Source organism: Tasmannia lanceolata, unplaced genomic scaffold, assembly GCF_043159265.1.
Source record: "Tasmannia lanceolata isolate RefF3 unplaced genomic scaffold, GAP_Taslan_0.1 ptg000023l, whole genome shotgun sequence".
In the NCBI taxonomy this organism is placed as follows: Eukaryota; Viridiplantae; Streptophyta; class Magnoliopsida; order Canellales; family Winteraceae; genus Tasmannia; species Tasmannia lanceolata.
This window is the reverse complement of record NW_027518700.1, coordinates 16075902-16092972: the sequence shown is the minus strand read 5'-3', so window position 1 is coordinate 16092972 and position 17071 is coordinate 16075902. Positions and strand designations below refer to the sequence as shown.

The 17071-nt window shown below is 38.0% G+C and overlaps 1 protein-coding gene across 1 annotated transcript; it reads right to left on the bottom strand.

Moving 5' to 3' along the window:
• Window positions 1–13358: 13358 nt before the first annotated feature.
• On the bottom strand, window positions 13359–15251 carry LOC143855871 (zinc finger BED domain-containing protein RICESLEEPER 4-like). Its single transcript, XM_077365925.1, has 3 exons — window positions 14771–15251; window positions 14476–14682; window positions 13359–14173 (listed from the first exon to the last, which is right to left on the bottom strand). The coding sequence occupies exons 1-3, from the start codon at window positions 15249–15251 to the stop codon at window positions 13359–13361; spliced, it is 1503 nt and encodes a 500-aa protein (XP_077222040.1).
• Between the last annotated feature and the right edge of the window lie 1820 nt (window positions 15252–17071).

The window sequence follows — 17071 nt, the reverse complement described above, 5'->3', positions numbered from 1 at the left end:
AAACAAACAATCAAACAACCTATCAAAAGAAAAATCCTAACTCTAAAACTCTCTATCTAGGAGAAACTCCTAACTCTAGAGGAAGATCTTTTGAAAATAAGATTTTAAAGGTTTTTGAAGAAAGTTTAAAATATTATTTACAAAAAAGTTTGGCTGGACTTGGGATATAAATCCCAAGCTGCACTACGTACCTCGGAAGAGGATCAAGCCAACGTAGTTCGAAAATCGAACTCGCCTAATACGCTTCTAAAAGAAACACTCAACACTTTAGATTTTTTTTTTTTAAGGTTTTTGATGTTTTCAAATGTTTTTTGAGTTTTAAATTTCTAATGTTTTTGGATTTTAAAGCTTTTCCAATGCTCAGGACCTTAAAATATTTTTAATCTTAAAGGGAACACGCAAGTAATACCACAAACTAGGGCAAAGCCCTAAAGCAAAAGGGGAAACCCCGAATAAGCAACTAGCGTCTCAAAGAGACAAACCACAACAAGAAAGATAGCGTCCCAAGAAGAGAGAAAATGGTCCAAGATCCTAAGCAAGCAAAGCTCTAATAAGACTGTGTTAGCCTCTAATCAAAAGCGAAGTAATCAACAACTCTAAATGAGAAACTCCAAACTAACAACACTAAAGAGGGGAACAAATGAGTCAGAGACTCTCTAATACTACAACTTAGAGGAGGAATGAGTCAAAGACTCCCAAATAACGCCAACAGAAGAACCAATGAGTCAAAGACTTCCTAGTAGTACAACAAAAGAACGAATGAGTCAAAGACTCTCTAAAAGAAATGGAAACATGAGTCAAAGACTCCAATAACACCAACTAAAGGATAGATGAGTCAAAGACTCTCTAAAAGAAAAGGAAACACGAATTTGCACATTTGGCAGAGGTAAAACACCCAGCCGGGCCGGACAGCTACCTAGCCCTAGGGTGCAACAAATGTGCAACCCAATACCCATAAGGGTAGGGGTATGAAGCCAAGCCGAGTAGGGCGTTCTTCCAAAACCAAACGACGCACAAAGAGGACTAACGAGAGAATGAGACCGGGCGGGTCTCCCAAACACACACAAAGATGAAGGTGCTTTAGAGATTTTAAGATGATTTTCACTTAATTTTTATTTTTTTAATGGATTTTACCAATTTTTAACCATATGAGTGATTTTACAAGTGAAGCTGTTGCAAACGAACTCGAAATGAGTTGAAACTTCTCCACCAACAAGATATGATGAGATGTAATTTACTGGAAGATTTTTACAGATTTTTACATTAAACTCATATTTAATATGGATTTAAAAATTAATTAACCAGATTGCAAAAATAACACATAAACTACTAGAAATAGATATCTAAATTCCATGAAATTTCTACAGTAGTAAGAGATAAGTGAAAATAGCATGCTGTGAGATTTCCATGAATTTAGAAAACTATTTACTATCAGTTTCGGATTTTTCAAATTTCAAACCAGATTATGAATTAACACTACAGCTCATATGAAACAAGATCCAAATCACTTGAAAATTTTACAGAAGCAAGAAGTATAGAATTTAAGACTACTGTAAAACTTTGGAGAATTTTATCTGTGATTTGACGTCAGTAACAATTTTCCCAAAATCTGATAATTTTCAAAGAATGCGTAAAATAATATACCAAACAAAATCCAAAAATTCTCACAAATTCATGGTAGAATGTATCATTATCATATTATTTTCCCACGAAATTTCATTATTTTTGGAATCTGTTTAGTATATCGTTTAGTTTTCTTTGTTAAAAATCATGCAAAAATCCGAAAATATACCAAATAATTCTAAAAAAAATTCCGAGAACGGTGTACCTACCTGTGATCGAAATCCTCGCCGAATCCGAGAGCCGAAAAACTCGAAAATTCCGCCTCCGTGCGATCGCTTCCGCTTTCTTTCTCTTTTTGCTTCTTTTTTGTTTCTTTTTCTTCTTTTCTTGTTTCTTTTCTTCTTTTTTTTCTTTTCAACCCCTCATAGCAACTTTGTTAGAACACATGATAGAAGAGAAATGAGTTGTGTCTCTCTTACTCACCCTCATTGAACCATTTATAGCAAAGGAATGGGAGGGTGGTGGCCACCATTGTGGACTTATTCCATGGTAGGTGGCCACCATTGTGGACATATTCCATGGTAGGTGGCCACCATTGTGGACATTGAATTTTGACATGTGTGTGGCCCCATGCATGTTTTTTTAAAGTCCTTTTGAGTAGGTAAAAGATAATCCAAATGGGTCCCATATGTGACCAAATTCCCAATTGTGCATAAAATCATATGCCCCACTCCAAAGTATGATCGGAACCGTTCATTTGATGGGCGACAATGTGATTTAATTTGTGCTCCGCTAATCAATCCTATGGGCTGATCCAAGCCATCCAATAGATCAAAATGTGAATATGTTACCCCATTTTTAAATCACTCCCATTTGATGATCCGAACCGTCCATTTGATGGGCGACAATTGATGATCTTGACCGTTCGAATGGTGGTTCGCAATGTAAATTGGTTGTGCCCCCTTAAATCATTCCTCTATGACGATCCAGACCATCCAATTGATGGGTCCCCTACCTAAGTAGGTTGTGTCCTCCTAAATCATTTCAATGGGCTGATCCGAGTAACTCAACCTGATGATCGTAACAAAATTGGTTGTTAAAACGACTTCTCTGAGATCTTGACCGTTCTCTTGATGATCATCTTTAGGTGTTGGATCGAAGTAGGTTCAAAACTCATTTTTCACTAAAACAATGCGCGGGCCACCCTGTTTGATCCAAATCTAAACAAATGCTCAAGACGGGCCCATCAATCGGATCCAAATTCTCTCTTGCTCGAATTCTTGGGAATAATCTCTCTCAACACTTAACGGAAAAGTGCGAAACATGGCGGAAATGATTGGATGGGGTTTCGCCCAAGCATAGCGAACTTGGGTCCGATCAAAATGGGGTGTCTACAGATGCCCCTCTTTGGCAGAGCGTGTGTAACACGCGAATGACAAAGCTGAACAGACGACACATTTTGACTGACCCAAAAGCAAAACAAATTTTTGGTTTTTTTTTTTTTTTTTTTAGCTTTAAAATGATATTCACAAAGATAAAACTCTACCAACAATAGAGAGATAGCCTCTCACTAACTTTTAACTCGGCAACTAAGACATCTCAAAGAGATAGTCTCTCCCTAATACTCATGACTCAACTATCTAAAACAAATACGCAAGGGTTCTATTAAAGCAAACACAAACACACTCTTTTTAACAACAAAGCTTTAAGAAAACTAACACAATGAAATTACTTTTAAAGAATGTAGACCATTATCAATGCAAATATAAATCAATCACCCGAACAAATGTGAAACAATCACTCAAAGAGTCGGTAACACCTTGGGAGTTTCAAAACAATCACCCAAAGAGTCTGTAACACTCTGAGAGTCTCAAAACAATCACTCAAAGAGTCTGTAACACTCTGAGAGTTTCAAAACAATACAAAAATCTTTATACTCAAAGAGCCCTAACTACCCGAAGAGTCTCTAACACTCAAAGGGTCTCAACTACTCAAAGAGTCTCAAACGCACACGAAAAACCTTTATACTCAAAGAGCCTCAACCACCCGAAGAGTCTGTAATACTCAAAGGGTCTCAACTACTCAAAGAGTCTCAAACACATGCAAAAACCTTTATACTCGAAAGAGTCTCAACTACATAGAGAAACCTTTATACTCAAAAAGCCCCAACTACCCGAAGAGTCTGTAACACTCAAAGGGGTCTCAACTACTCAAAGAGTCTCAAACACATCAAAGAAACTTTTATACTCAAAGAGCCTCAACTACCCGAAGAGTCTGTAACACTCAAAGGGTCTCAACTACTCAAAGAGTCTCAAATACATCAAAAACTATTTATACTCAAAGAGTCTCAACTACCCGAAGAGTCTGTAACACTCAAAGGGTCTCAACTACTCAAAGAGTCTCAAACCAACACAAAACATTTATACTCAAGGAGTCTCAACTACCCGAAGAGTCTGTAACACTCAAAGGGTCTCAACTACTCAAAGAGTCTCAAATCAACACAAAACATTTATACTCAAAGAGTCTCAACTACCCAAAGAGTCTGTAACACTCAAAGGGTCTCAACTACCCAAAGAGTCTGTAACACTCAAAGGGTCTCAACTACTCAAAGAGTCTCAAATACAACACAAAAATATTTATACTCAAAGAGTCTCAACTACCCAAAGAGTCTGTAACACTCAAAGGGTCTCAACTACTCAAAGAGTCTCAAATTAACACAAAACATTTATACTCAAAGAGTCTCAACTACCCGAAGAGTCTCTAACACTCAAAGGGTCTCAACTACTCAAAGAGTCTCAAATTAACACAAAAACGTTTATACTCAAAGAGTCTCAACTACCCGAAGAGTCTGTAACACTCAAAGGGTCTCAACTACTCAAAGAGTCTCAAAACAAATCAAAACATTTATACTCAGAGAGTCTCAACTACCCGAAGAGTCTGTAACACTCAAAGGGCCTTAACTACTCAAAGAGTCTCAAATCAACACAAAAATATTTATCGATCTTATATCGAGTTCATTGATAGCATAGCTATCTCCTGCCGAGAATAAATGGGAGTGCATGATCATTGCTGAAAACCAAACTCAAATAAGTTGAAAGAATTTTAGGGTGCTGACTCTCTTTAACAGATGAAAAGCATTCTGATGAGATTTGAAGGATGCAGGAGTAGATTATATACCCCGCTGGGAATTGAAGTTTATGAAATTTTGACTCGAAAAGAAACAACTTGATCAAGGAATTCAACTCAAAGAGTATGTTCAAGCTTCTCTGGTTTCTATTTGCTAAGAATAGATATCCCAGTTATCATTGTGTAATATCTTTTATGACGCAAGTCATAAAAGATGCCCCTAGTATGATGTGCTTCCATGACAAGGTCTTAAGAAAGCAGAACCAAGGTAAGTAGGAAAAATTTGAGTTTGCATGGGTTCTTTCTTTGGTATAATGGTAAGACCATCTTCACAAAGGCTGAACGTAAGAGTTCTTCATTTTGCTCAGTGCTTGAGGCTTTGATGTTTCAGGCAGGTCTGAATAACAAATCTCTTGCCCTTCTTTGATTCTTAAACCAGGATCTACTCTAGATTTTTCTTTACATTTCGGAAGGTGTACACCCATTCTCTCCAGTGCCAAACACTTTTGATTCTAAAAGAAAACAATGAGAAACAAGGAACAGACTACTGATGACTCTTTCAAAGAAGACTTACAATATTCAAGGGACTTGACTAAATTTTGATTCACTCTTAAATCAAATGTGTTATTTTTAAATGGTAAGGTCAGCCACTCTTAGAATAGTCTCAAAAACCATGCCAAAAGGCTCTAGTTTCCTCAATCAGGACATCCGTCATGGTTATACCCCTTCGGATTGCTCGGTTTTAATGCCCCTAGTTTAAAAAGGTGTCAAAGTAAGCCTTGCTGACACTATTCGGATTCCAGGATCCTGCCCTATAGAGGTTGCTTCTCGGTCTCCTTGATTTGTCTTTTCGGAAGAAGTCAAAATTAATGTCTTCCAAGTTTTCAGTCTAAAAGACCACTTATCTCAACTTTTGCTTTCCAAGCTTTCAGTCTAAAAGACTACTTATCTCAATTTTTGCTTGTACTCAAACTTGGGAATTCTACGTAACTGAGGAACTCCTTCTGCTTCTATTCAACTCAACTTTTCATCGGAAGTATTTGCCTCTGACTAGATTGTCTCTTCAAGTTTTCAATCCAGCATACCACTACCCTTACTTTATGATAAGTCAATCTCTTTGCTTGTTGATTTAGCAAGAAAAATGACTTTCACCTTTTTCTAGGCCGCCCTTTCGGGTTTTCAACCTAGCGGGTCTTAAGACTCTCATTCTTTTCTTTCTGTTTTTCTTTTCATTTGCCTCGAACCTTTGCTTATTTCACCGGTAGGACTTTCTAGGTGGGCTTGGGTTCAAAATGGTTGAATACCTAAGGTTCTAAGGATTTGGACCGAATCTGGTCTAGCCAGACTACCTACGTACCCAAAAAATGGAGGATCAGATCCGCGTAGTTCGCTTTGGGATTTTTCAAAGGATGGTTTAGCATTTAGCTTCAAGATTTTGAAAGGGATTTTATCCCAAGGTTTGACCGAACCTGAATTAATCAAGTTGCCTACGTACCCCTGAAGAAATGGGGATCAGGTCCGACGTAGTTCGGGTGCATAAATGCCCCGGGTTTATAATGTGTTTGAAAAGAAACATTGGCTTTAAACTGTTGGCCCAAAGGGTTCTCAAAAGGATTTTAAAACGTTAGGATTTTGGCTATAAAAGTTCAAACGCCCAAGGATGGCCTCCTGATGTATTTGATGTATAAGCTCTTTTGCTTAAGGTTCAAAGGCTTAAAAAATTTTCTAGGAGTCTGACGGCATGTCAGGCAAAACTTCAACCACTGTGCTCCACTCTCATCTCAAAGATCTTGGATTTATGCTCAAGATTCCACCACTCCTTGTCCGAAAATCTTCTCTCAGTATTTCATCAGCTCCACAGGATGTCTGATGCTTATCTCTTTAAAATTTTACTCTTCAACTGGATGTCTAAAGCAGATGAAGTCTTGCTTTGCTCAACGACAGGGCATTCCCCTGGTTTATCCTTATAGGATCAAGCAAGACTACCTCAAACCCCTCTAAACAGGTTTATCAATTCTTTGCGTTCCTCGGGAGATAAAGTTTTGCCACTCCATCTTTCTCGAGTTTCGAATTTTGATACCACTATCAATGGCTTCGATTTCTTCTTCAAGTGGCTATGCTCGACGCTCTTCCTCTCGTTTGACCATCTTTCAGATCTCGAGGGGAATTTCGTCTGCATTCTCATCCGAGAAGGGGGTCTTGTAGTTGTTTTAAACATTTAATCCAAGAGTGAATCATAAAAATTTGAAGATACAGACTCAAATGCTTTATTGAATTGAAATACTTTGAAGTACATAGATGACTTTGAACGCGCCTCAGTAGGCTCTACATTGAATTTAATCAAAAAGCTAAACACCGACTCTGAACGAGAAAGACTGATTGACATGACACATTTTCTTTTCCTTTTTTAACATCAACATAACTGAACTTTTCCAAGTTCGAGAGAAGAAAGTTGATGTACACTTAATGAAAGACAAATCTAAAGACACAGGACACTTCTTCAAAGGTAGTGAACCGGCACTGAAAGTTTATAGGTGATACACCTTTCTTCATGATAATGATAATTATAAAGTTCGATCCCGAAGTAGGAATCCCAGAAAAGGCAACTCCACAAGGTCTAGGTTAAATGGGGCAACAAAAGGCTTATGCTGACAATGTGGGTAAAGCAATAGACTGATGTATCGAATGAATTCAGAAATGGTAAGTCTTTTGGAAGAAGGGCTTTTTGTTGAACACAGACTTTTGACTTAGAAGCAATCACACTATCTCAATAGTCATGGGATAAAAATTCTAAACAAATAGAGAAAAGAGTAATCTTGAAATACATCAACGGGTATGTTAATTTGGAAAGAATCCTCAATCTATTCCTTAAGGTGTTCTTTGGATATAACCGTTCTTCTTTTGGGAATGAAAGAGTCAGAAACGATAAACATCCCTAATCAAAATAAGTTTCGATCTCAGCAACGATCATGCACTCAAAGAATACATGTAAGATCAAACTTCTCCATCAATGATTTCGATATGATCCAAGGGTAAAAGATATATGATAGGTAAACATTGATCAATGAAAAATCAATGGCTCAGATAATAGACCATGGCCATAAGAATGACAAAAGTAGAGTCCAGGGCCAGATCTAAAATCTGAATGATGGATATCAACAACTGTAGACCAATATGATTAGATCAAGATGAGATGAGATAGCATAAGATTGCTTTCAACGGATGGATCATGAATGACTAATCCTATGAGATCTTTGGAAATGAATGGGATTTACATCCTAACCCCAAAGGAAAAGTTTTTTTAATCTTCGCACATTTTATCAGTGTTACCTGAAGGCATCAATCCTAACCCTAATCTAGCGGAGTGGAGAGAGGATCTCGACTCATGACTTTGTTTGTGTACCTAGGACCGATCGTAGCCATTGAAAGATGGACTACGGCCTAATCTAGACACAAATGGGTAGGATATCCTAAACTAGGCTCACACACGTGATGCACATGTGTTCGTATACTACATGCATGTGTGGGTTAATCTAGGGGTAAGGCCAAGAGTTCCCTTAGCGCGAATCTATGTTCGATATACTGTACCAGTGTCCGGCGTATCAGTACGTGAACAAGAGATCCGTTTACGTACCATAAAGGTACTAGGCTAAGGGTGGAATGCTTCTCTAGCACAGAGGCACCAGGTGATGAAATCCCAGTCAACCATGCTAGATAACACTCCGGGTTCCTAAAATAGGACGTGTGTGCATGTGAGATGCAGGGGTTTAGATGAAAGTGATGTAAGTGTGTGCAATAAGTTTGCGCAATCTATGATGCCTTCAGGTTTTGTTAGATTAAGTTTGAGTAAATGTGATGAGAAAATAAAGCATACAAACTAATCTAACAAGCATAAAAGAGATAGAGTTTTCATGAGCCAGTTGAAATAGATTCAAATGAGTTATCCTTTGGAATTGTAATGAAGTTAGGTTGTCCCCAGCAGAGTCGCCAGTCTGTGGGACCCGATCCCGCGAGAGGGGCGGTGGCGCGAGAGCCGCCACGCACTATCTCTTGGTCTCTCGTACCCACGCGATTGGCGTGTGCCTTTTATTATTAATTTTAATTCATCTTTTATGTGAACTTGGGATCACTAAGGCAATCCGAATTCCACACAAAAGAGACTGACAGAGTCGCCACCTAGATGTGGGATCTAGGACCCATAATTAACCAGAAATCTAGACTCGCTACCTGGTTACAAGAATGGAAGGTATGGGGATTTATCCACCACATGCACCATTCCTGCCCGATAATCGGTCTTCAATTCCAAAAGTTAACTCTTTTAAATTCATTTTTAATGGCTCATTCAACTCTCTGTTAATGTGCTATCTATGTGACATGCATCCTATGATCTAATTTCAATGTGAATCCTAAATGTGTATCTTGATTTCTTAATTGGTTTGGATTCAATCTAAGTGAAAGTTCTCCTAAAATTCTAATTTCATGGAAAATCCTAAGTGATTTGATTGTTTCAACAGTTTTAAAAGTGATTAGCCCGAGTCCCCAGATGATCTGGTATTCATCCAAAGAAGCCTACGTATCCCCGCCTCCACGAGAATCAAGGCAACGTAGTTCTTCGCGCCTATTCTAAGCTAGGATGCCTAAGACACCTAGACTTCTATCCTAGACTCGATCTAAAAGACCGAACCGGTTATTAAAGTTTCTTGTACGATTATTTAAATTTCAGTGAATTGTGGATTTTATGACACCCTATATGCCCTAACTAAATGCAGATTAGCCCTAAGCTAATGCAGGTGGTTCTTACAACCTATGTGTGACTAGGCTGTATTTCCTAAGGAAAACCAAGGGTGGACTAGCGTATCCTACTCTAGTCATCACTCGGCGATATGGATCGCCGACTGACCGGACGGAGGCGCTCCTATAACTCTAGGACAGACCCCTAACTCTAAAAACAAGCACACAACAAACAAACAATCAAACAACCTATCAAAAGAAAAATCCTAACTCTAAAACTCTCTATCTAGGAGAAACTCCTAACTCTAGAGGAAGATCTTTTGAAAATAAGATTTTAAAGGTTTTTGAAGAAAGTTTAAAATATTATTTACAAAAAAGTTTGGCTGGACTTGGGATATAAATCCCAAGCTGCACTACGTACCTCGGAAGAGGATCAAGCCAACGTAGTTCGAAAATCGAACTCGCCTAATACGCTTCTAAAAGAAACACTCAACACTTTAGATTTTTTTTTTTTAAGGTTTTTGATGTTTTCAAATGTTTTTTGAGTTTTAAATTTCTAATGTTTTTGGATTTTAAAGCTTTTCCAATGCTCAGGACCTTAAAATATTTTTAATCTTAAAGGGAACACGCAAGTAATACCACAAACTAGGGCAAAGCCCTAAAGCAAAAGGGGAAACCCCGAATAAGCAACTAGCGTCTCAAAGAGACAAACCACAACAAGAAAGATAGCGTCCCAAGAAGAGAGAAAATGGTCCAAGATCCTAAGCAAGCAAAGCTCTAATAAGACTGTGTTAGCCTCTAATCAAAAGCGAAGTAATCAACAACTCTAAATGAGAAACTCCAAACTAACAACACTAAAGAGGGGAACAAATGAGTCAGAGACTCTCTAATACTACAACTTAGAGGAGGAATGAGTCAAAGACTCCCAAATAACGCCAACAGAAGAACCAATGAGTCAAAGACTTCCTAGTAGTACAACAAAAGAACGAATGAGTCAAAGACTCTCTAAAAGAAATGGAAACATGAGTCAAAGACTCCAATAACACCAACTAAAGGATAGATGAGTCAAAGACTCTCTAAAAGAAAAGGAAACACGAATTTGCACATTTGGCAGAGGTAAAACACCCAGCCGGGCCGGACAGCTACCTAGCCCTAGGGTGCAACAAATGTGCAACCCAATACCCATAAGGGTAGGGGTATGAAGCCAAGCCGAGTAGGGCGTTCTTCCAAAACCAAACGACGCACAAAGAGGACTAACGAGAGAATGAGACCGGGCGGGTCTCCCAAACACACACAAAGATGAAGGTGCTTTAGAGATTTTAAGATGATTTTCACTTAATTTTTATTTTTTTAATGGATTTTACCAATTTTTAACCATATGAGTGATTTTACAAGTGAAGCTGTTGCAAACGAACTCGAAATGAGTTGAAACTTCTCCACCAACAAGATATGATGAGATGTAATTTACTGGAAGATTTTTACAGATTTTTACATTAAACTCATATTTAATATGGATTTAAAAATTAATTAACCAGATTGCAAAAATAACACATAAACTACTAGAAATAGATATCTAAATTCCATGAAATTTCTACAGTAGTAAGAGATAAGTGAAAATAGCATGCTGTGAGATTTCCATGAATTTAGAAAACTATTTACTATCAGTTTCGGATTTTTCAAATTTCAAACCAGATTATGAATTAACACTACAGCTCATATGAAACAAGATCCAAATCACTTGAAAATTTTACAGAAGCAAGAAGTATAGAATTTAAGACTACTGTAAAACTTTGGAGAATTTTATCTGTGATTTGACGTCAGTAACAATTTTCCCAAAATCTGATAATTTTCAAAGAATGCGTAAAATAATATACCAAACAAAATCCAAAAATTCTCACAAATTCATGGTAGAATGTATCATTATCATATTATTTTCCCACGAAATTTCATTATTTTTGGAATCTGTTTAGTATATCGTTTAGTTTTCTTTGTTAAAAATCATGCAAAAATCCGAAAATATACCAAATAATTCTAAAAAAAATTCCGAGAACGGTGTACCTACCTGTGATCGAAATCCTCGCCGAATCCGAGAGCCGAAAAACTCGAAAATTCCGCCTCCGTGCGATCGCTTCCGCTTTCTTTCTCTTTTTGCTTCTTTTTTGTTTCTTTTTCTTCTTTTCTTGTTTCTTTTCTTCTTTTTTTTCTTTTCAACCCCTCATAGCAACTTTGTTAGAACACATGATAGAAGAGAAATGAGTTGTGTCTCTCTTACTCACCCTCATTGAACCATTTATAGCAAAGGAATGGGAGGGTGGTGGCCACCATTGTGGACTTATTCCATGGTAGGTGGCCACCATTGTGGACATATTCCATGGTAGGTGGCCACCATTGTGGACATTGAATTTTGACATGTGTGTGGCCCCATGCATGTTTTTTTAAAGTCCTTTTGAGTAGGTAAAAGATAATCCAAATGGGTCCCATATGTGACCAAATTCCCAATTGTGCATAAAATCATATGCCCCACTCCAAAGTATGATCGGAACCGTTCATTTGATGGGCGACAATGTGATTTAATTTGTGCTCCGCTAATCAATCCTATGGGCTGATCCAAGCCATCCAATAGATCAAAATGTGAATATGTTACCCCATTTTTAAATCACTCCCATTTGATGATCCGAACCGTCCATTTGATGGGCGACAATTGATGATCTTGACCGTTCGAATGGTGGTTCGCAATGTAAATTGGTTGTGCCCCCTTAAATCATTCCTCTATGACGATCCAGACCATCCAATTGATGGGTCCCCTACCTAAGTAGGTTGTGTCCTCCTAAATTATTTCAATGGGCTGATCCGAGTAACTCAACCTGATGATCGTAACAAAATTGGTTGTTAAAACGACTTCTCTGAGATCTTGACCGTTCTCTTGATGATCATCTTTAGGTGTTGGATCGAAGTAGGTTCAAAACTCATTTTTCACTAAAACAATGCGCGGGCCACCCTGTTTGATCCAAATCTAAACAAATGCTCAAGACGGGCCCATCAATCGGATCCAAATTCTCTCTTGCTCGAATTCTTGGGAATAATCTCTCTCAACACTTAACGGAAAAGTGCGAAACATGGCGGAAATGATTGGATGGGGTTTCGCCCAAGCATAGCGAACTTGGGTCCGATCAAAATGGGGTGTCTACAATATGATATATCTATAATTAGGGCCCTATCTATAATTACTTCATTGCATTGCATGATTGCATCCATAATAATCATCTCAAACCAAAATATTACAGTCATGATATCAAATTCAAACTTCCAAACCAAGTTCCAAACCACAAAAAAGCAAGCTCCTCCTCCTGCAGAAAAAAAGTTCCTAAGTAAGGTTTCAAGCAGGAAGCAACATCGAACAATAGAAGTTAAATCATAAAGAGTTATTAATGGACAGAATTACAAAAACATGATTAAGTACCTATTCCACTTCCAGGCAGGCAGCATTGCAGCAACATAGAATGATCACAATTTGTTATTCTTTGCAATTTATGAAATTAATAAAGCAATTGTTAGTTAGCACTAGTGACAACAACAAGCAATTGATAGATATATTAACAAAGCAGTAAAGCAAGGTCCATATCATCTCACCTTTTTCGAACACTTCTTGTTCTTCTAACTCTTCCTCTTCCATGTTCATGGTCGAACTAGAGGAAGGTCGAACCCAATCCGATCCACAGATGAGTGCCTCAGCTATCTTAGGAGTTAGAGAACTCCTAAAGGGGTTTAGCACTCGTCCACCAGTGCTAAAAGCAGATTCAGAAGCCACTGTGGAAACTGGTATAGATAGGAGATCTCGAGCCATCACCGATAAAACAGGAAATCGAGCACTGTGAAAACTCCACCATCTCAGTATATCGAAGTTCTCATCCGCCTCTTCAATTCCTTCTGATAAATATTTATCTAAGGTCGGTTAAATTTGCACCACCTCCAACCTGAGATTGTAATCTTCTAAACTTGGCTCTTGATCTATCTTTCGCTGAAAGTTCATCCGAAACCACTCTTTCAAGCAAACTAGAACTTTGACCCACACTGCTAGCTGGTGAGATAGTATTTTTGTATTCATCAAACAATCTATATGTCAAACCCTTCACTACCTCCGCAACTACCTCTCCAGCTGCTCCTTGGTACATTTCTTTGATCGCAAGCTCAACATATTTCAACTTGTACCATGGATCAATTACAACAGCTACAAAAAGTAGCTTGTTCATCTTACTCGAATACCCACCCCAATACTTGTCACATTTTTCTATCATTTTGCTTGCCATCGAAGAAATATCACGATCATTTCCATTCTTCCAATCAAACAACACATCATACAACACAGTCAACTCCTGAAAGAAATTGGATGAAGTGACAAAACTAGTGCCCGAAACCTTGTTTGTGAGCTCATAAAAATATCGTAGAAAAACCATTAATCTTCTCACTGCAACCCAATCAGATGAAGTAGGCGTGCCTACTCCATTATTCGCCTCTAAATCAATCTTAATCTGAGGCTCTATACACTCAAATCTAGCAAATGCACGTTCAAACTTTTCTGCAGCATCCAACATAAAATAAGTGGAGTTCCACCTAGTACACACATCCAGACACAATAGATTCTTACTTTGTATTCCTTCCATTTGGACACATTCCCGGAATTTGTGTGTCCTACTAGATGAACCTCTCACAAATTTAATCGCCTCAAGAATTCTAGCAATTGAGACATTATACTCTTTCAAACCATCACAAACAATAAGATTTACAATATGCGCAACACATCTCATTTGCATGAACTCTCCTCCTAATATGCTAGAAAATGAACTTTTCAACCACCTCACAAGGTTATCGTTAGCACTAGCATTATCCACGGTACAAGTCAAAAATTTTCGGATCCCCCATTCTTTCAAACACTTTTCTATGGCTCTCCCCATAGCTTCACCCTTGTGATCGATTATAGGACAAAAGTTGAGAATTTTTTATTCAACTTCCATTGATCATCAACAAAATGCGCCGTGATAGACATGAAACACGTACCTTGATTACTAGTCCATGTATCCGTGGTAATGCAAATGCCTTGGCTACTACTCCTCAAGTAGCTTTTCAACTTGCATTTCTCACCCTCGTATAAATTTACCACCTCCCTCCTGCATGTTTGCCTCGATATTGGGATGAAGCGCGGTTGTAGTAATTTCAATAAGCTCCGGAAGCGCGGTTGTTCGAGAAACTTGAATGGAAGTTCACCTATCCATAATAAAGCAAACAACCAATTGTCAATATTCAATCAACATAATTAAATTAAAAAATAACCTTGAATTGAATGGATACGAACCTTCCATAATCATCAAAGCCATTTCCCTCTTAATAGCTGCGTGATCAAACTTCCATGTCGTTAGTGAAGATTCACCAGATTTATCCATGGAAAAGGTCAATTGTGATTGACCACTAGAAGCTAAAGCTTGCGGCTTCTTTTTACAAACCTTCAAGTGCTTCCACAAAGATGAAGTCCCGTTAGTACCACTGTTGCACTTATACTCCTTCTCACAATAATTACACTTGCATATATTTAAACCATAAAGTGAAGATTCACCACCACTAGCAACATCATCTACGTTGGGCTTCAGTTTTCGGTAAAAATGAGTCCAAATTGCGGATCTTGGTTGCTGCGATTTTCTGCTTCTCTTTGTCGAAGTAGTAGCAGCGACACTTGCATTTTCAGTTTCTTCATCGTTGATGTCAATATCAGCATCATTGTTGTTGATGTCGTCGACCACCAACGACGGTAGTGTATCAGAAAAAGAACTCCTTGACATTCTTTAGCTGGCCTGGGAAACTGGGAAAGGGAAAAGAATATATTCAGTCATAGAAAAGACAAAGAAAGGGAAAAGATAGAAACTAAAACTAGAAGGAAGAATTCTATTAAATTATTAAAACAAGACCCTAGAAGAAGCAAAAAGAAAACCATCATTCAAAAGAAAAAAAAAACATTCAACATTCGAAACAGAGGAAGACCCAAAATAGAACAATAACCCTAATTGAAATTAAAAAGAAAGAAAAGAAAGATCCATAAGGAATATTCAATCAGAGCAAAGACCCATAAAGAAAAAAAGTAATAAACCAAAATCAGAACAAGAAACCCATAATAAAGAATTCAATCAGTAAAATACCCAGATTACATAGAATGAAATCAAGATTACAATGGAAAGATATAACTATAGAATATTCTAATCTACCCTACTTACTAATTCAATCTAGCTGCCTAATCTAGTGGGTTTACCTCAATCGACCAACTTGCCTAATCTAACACCATATGATCCAACGGTAAATCTAGAAACCATCTCACATATTCTAATTTCTATTTTCTAACACAAGAACATCTTGCAAGTCATTCTCATTTGTAAATAAGAACAGATACTAGTGGTATCAAAAGAGACCCTTAATTAATAAATTAAATGTTTGATAATTATAGGATTAATTATTTGTTAATCTAGAAATCAATCTCATTTATTATTCTTTCAGGGCACGTTTGGGCGTTTGGCAAGCATTAAAAAAATTCATGGAATAGTTTGGATTCCTAATGTAAGATTCGAGCAGCCGAGCAGATGGAGAGATTTGAAGGGCCGGTGAGGGAAGAGAACATGAGATGTGAGGCTGGAAAACATGGAAAAATAAAAAAAACTATTGTAAATAGCAAATCTTTTCTGATTTATCTTACTAAAACAGCAAAACACATGTTTTTTTTTAATATCAGCCGTGCGTTCCCTTTACCATTCAGATTTCAGGCATTCAAAGAAAAAAAAAACAAGAACATCAGAAACTCAGAAAGAAAGAAGAGATATAACCTGGAATGGATAAAGCATAGAGCATGTCCCCCTCCTGACGTACCCCTAGCGGCATGACCCCTCTTCTTTCTTTAGAGTTCAGACACGAAGGAGACAGAGATTAGTGAGTGGAGGCATGGAGGCGTGGAGCCGTGGAGGTGATAGACTCATAGACCCAAGAAAAAGAGGAGAGGCGCGGGATTCCACTGCTTATTAAGGCGCGCAAGAGGGCCGGAGCGATGCAAGGAGACGATCAGAGAAGGGGGGAAGCCTACAAACCCTAGAAAGCTTTTTGGGTTTTTCTCTTTTTGAGAGGAGAACTGGAGAAGTAGAAGAGGCGAAAATAGAAAACTAAGAAAAGTGAGAAAAGTCAGAAAACCCTAGAAATTTAGAAAACAGAGTGCGTGGGCCGTGGGTTATGGGTTTTTTTTGAAAATTTTCATTCGTGATAGTGATAACTGATAAGTTATGTTGGGCCCACCATAAACAAGTCCAGAAGAGTTCAGTTCTTCGGTTTCAGAACTGAACCAAATACAATTTAAATGTACCCGAACTGAAAATGTTCGGTTCTTCATAAGTGGAACCGACCCAAACCCAAATTTTTTCCAAGTAGTTCGGTTCGGGTTTTTTATTCGGTTCTGGGTCGGTTCTTCGGTTTTGGTTCGGTTTTGGGCACCCCTAAAATCTAGGGTGAAGATTTAAAGCTTTGAAGACCATAGGGGTGAAAAGGATATGAAAGAGGTTGGACGGCCGGAGTTTGGCAGGATTCTGGCGAGATCTCGCCTGAGAAGATGAAGAGGGTTAGGGTTTCT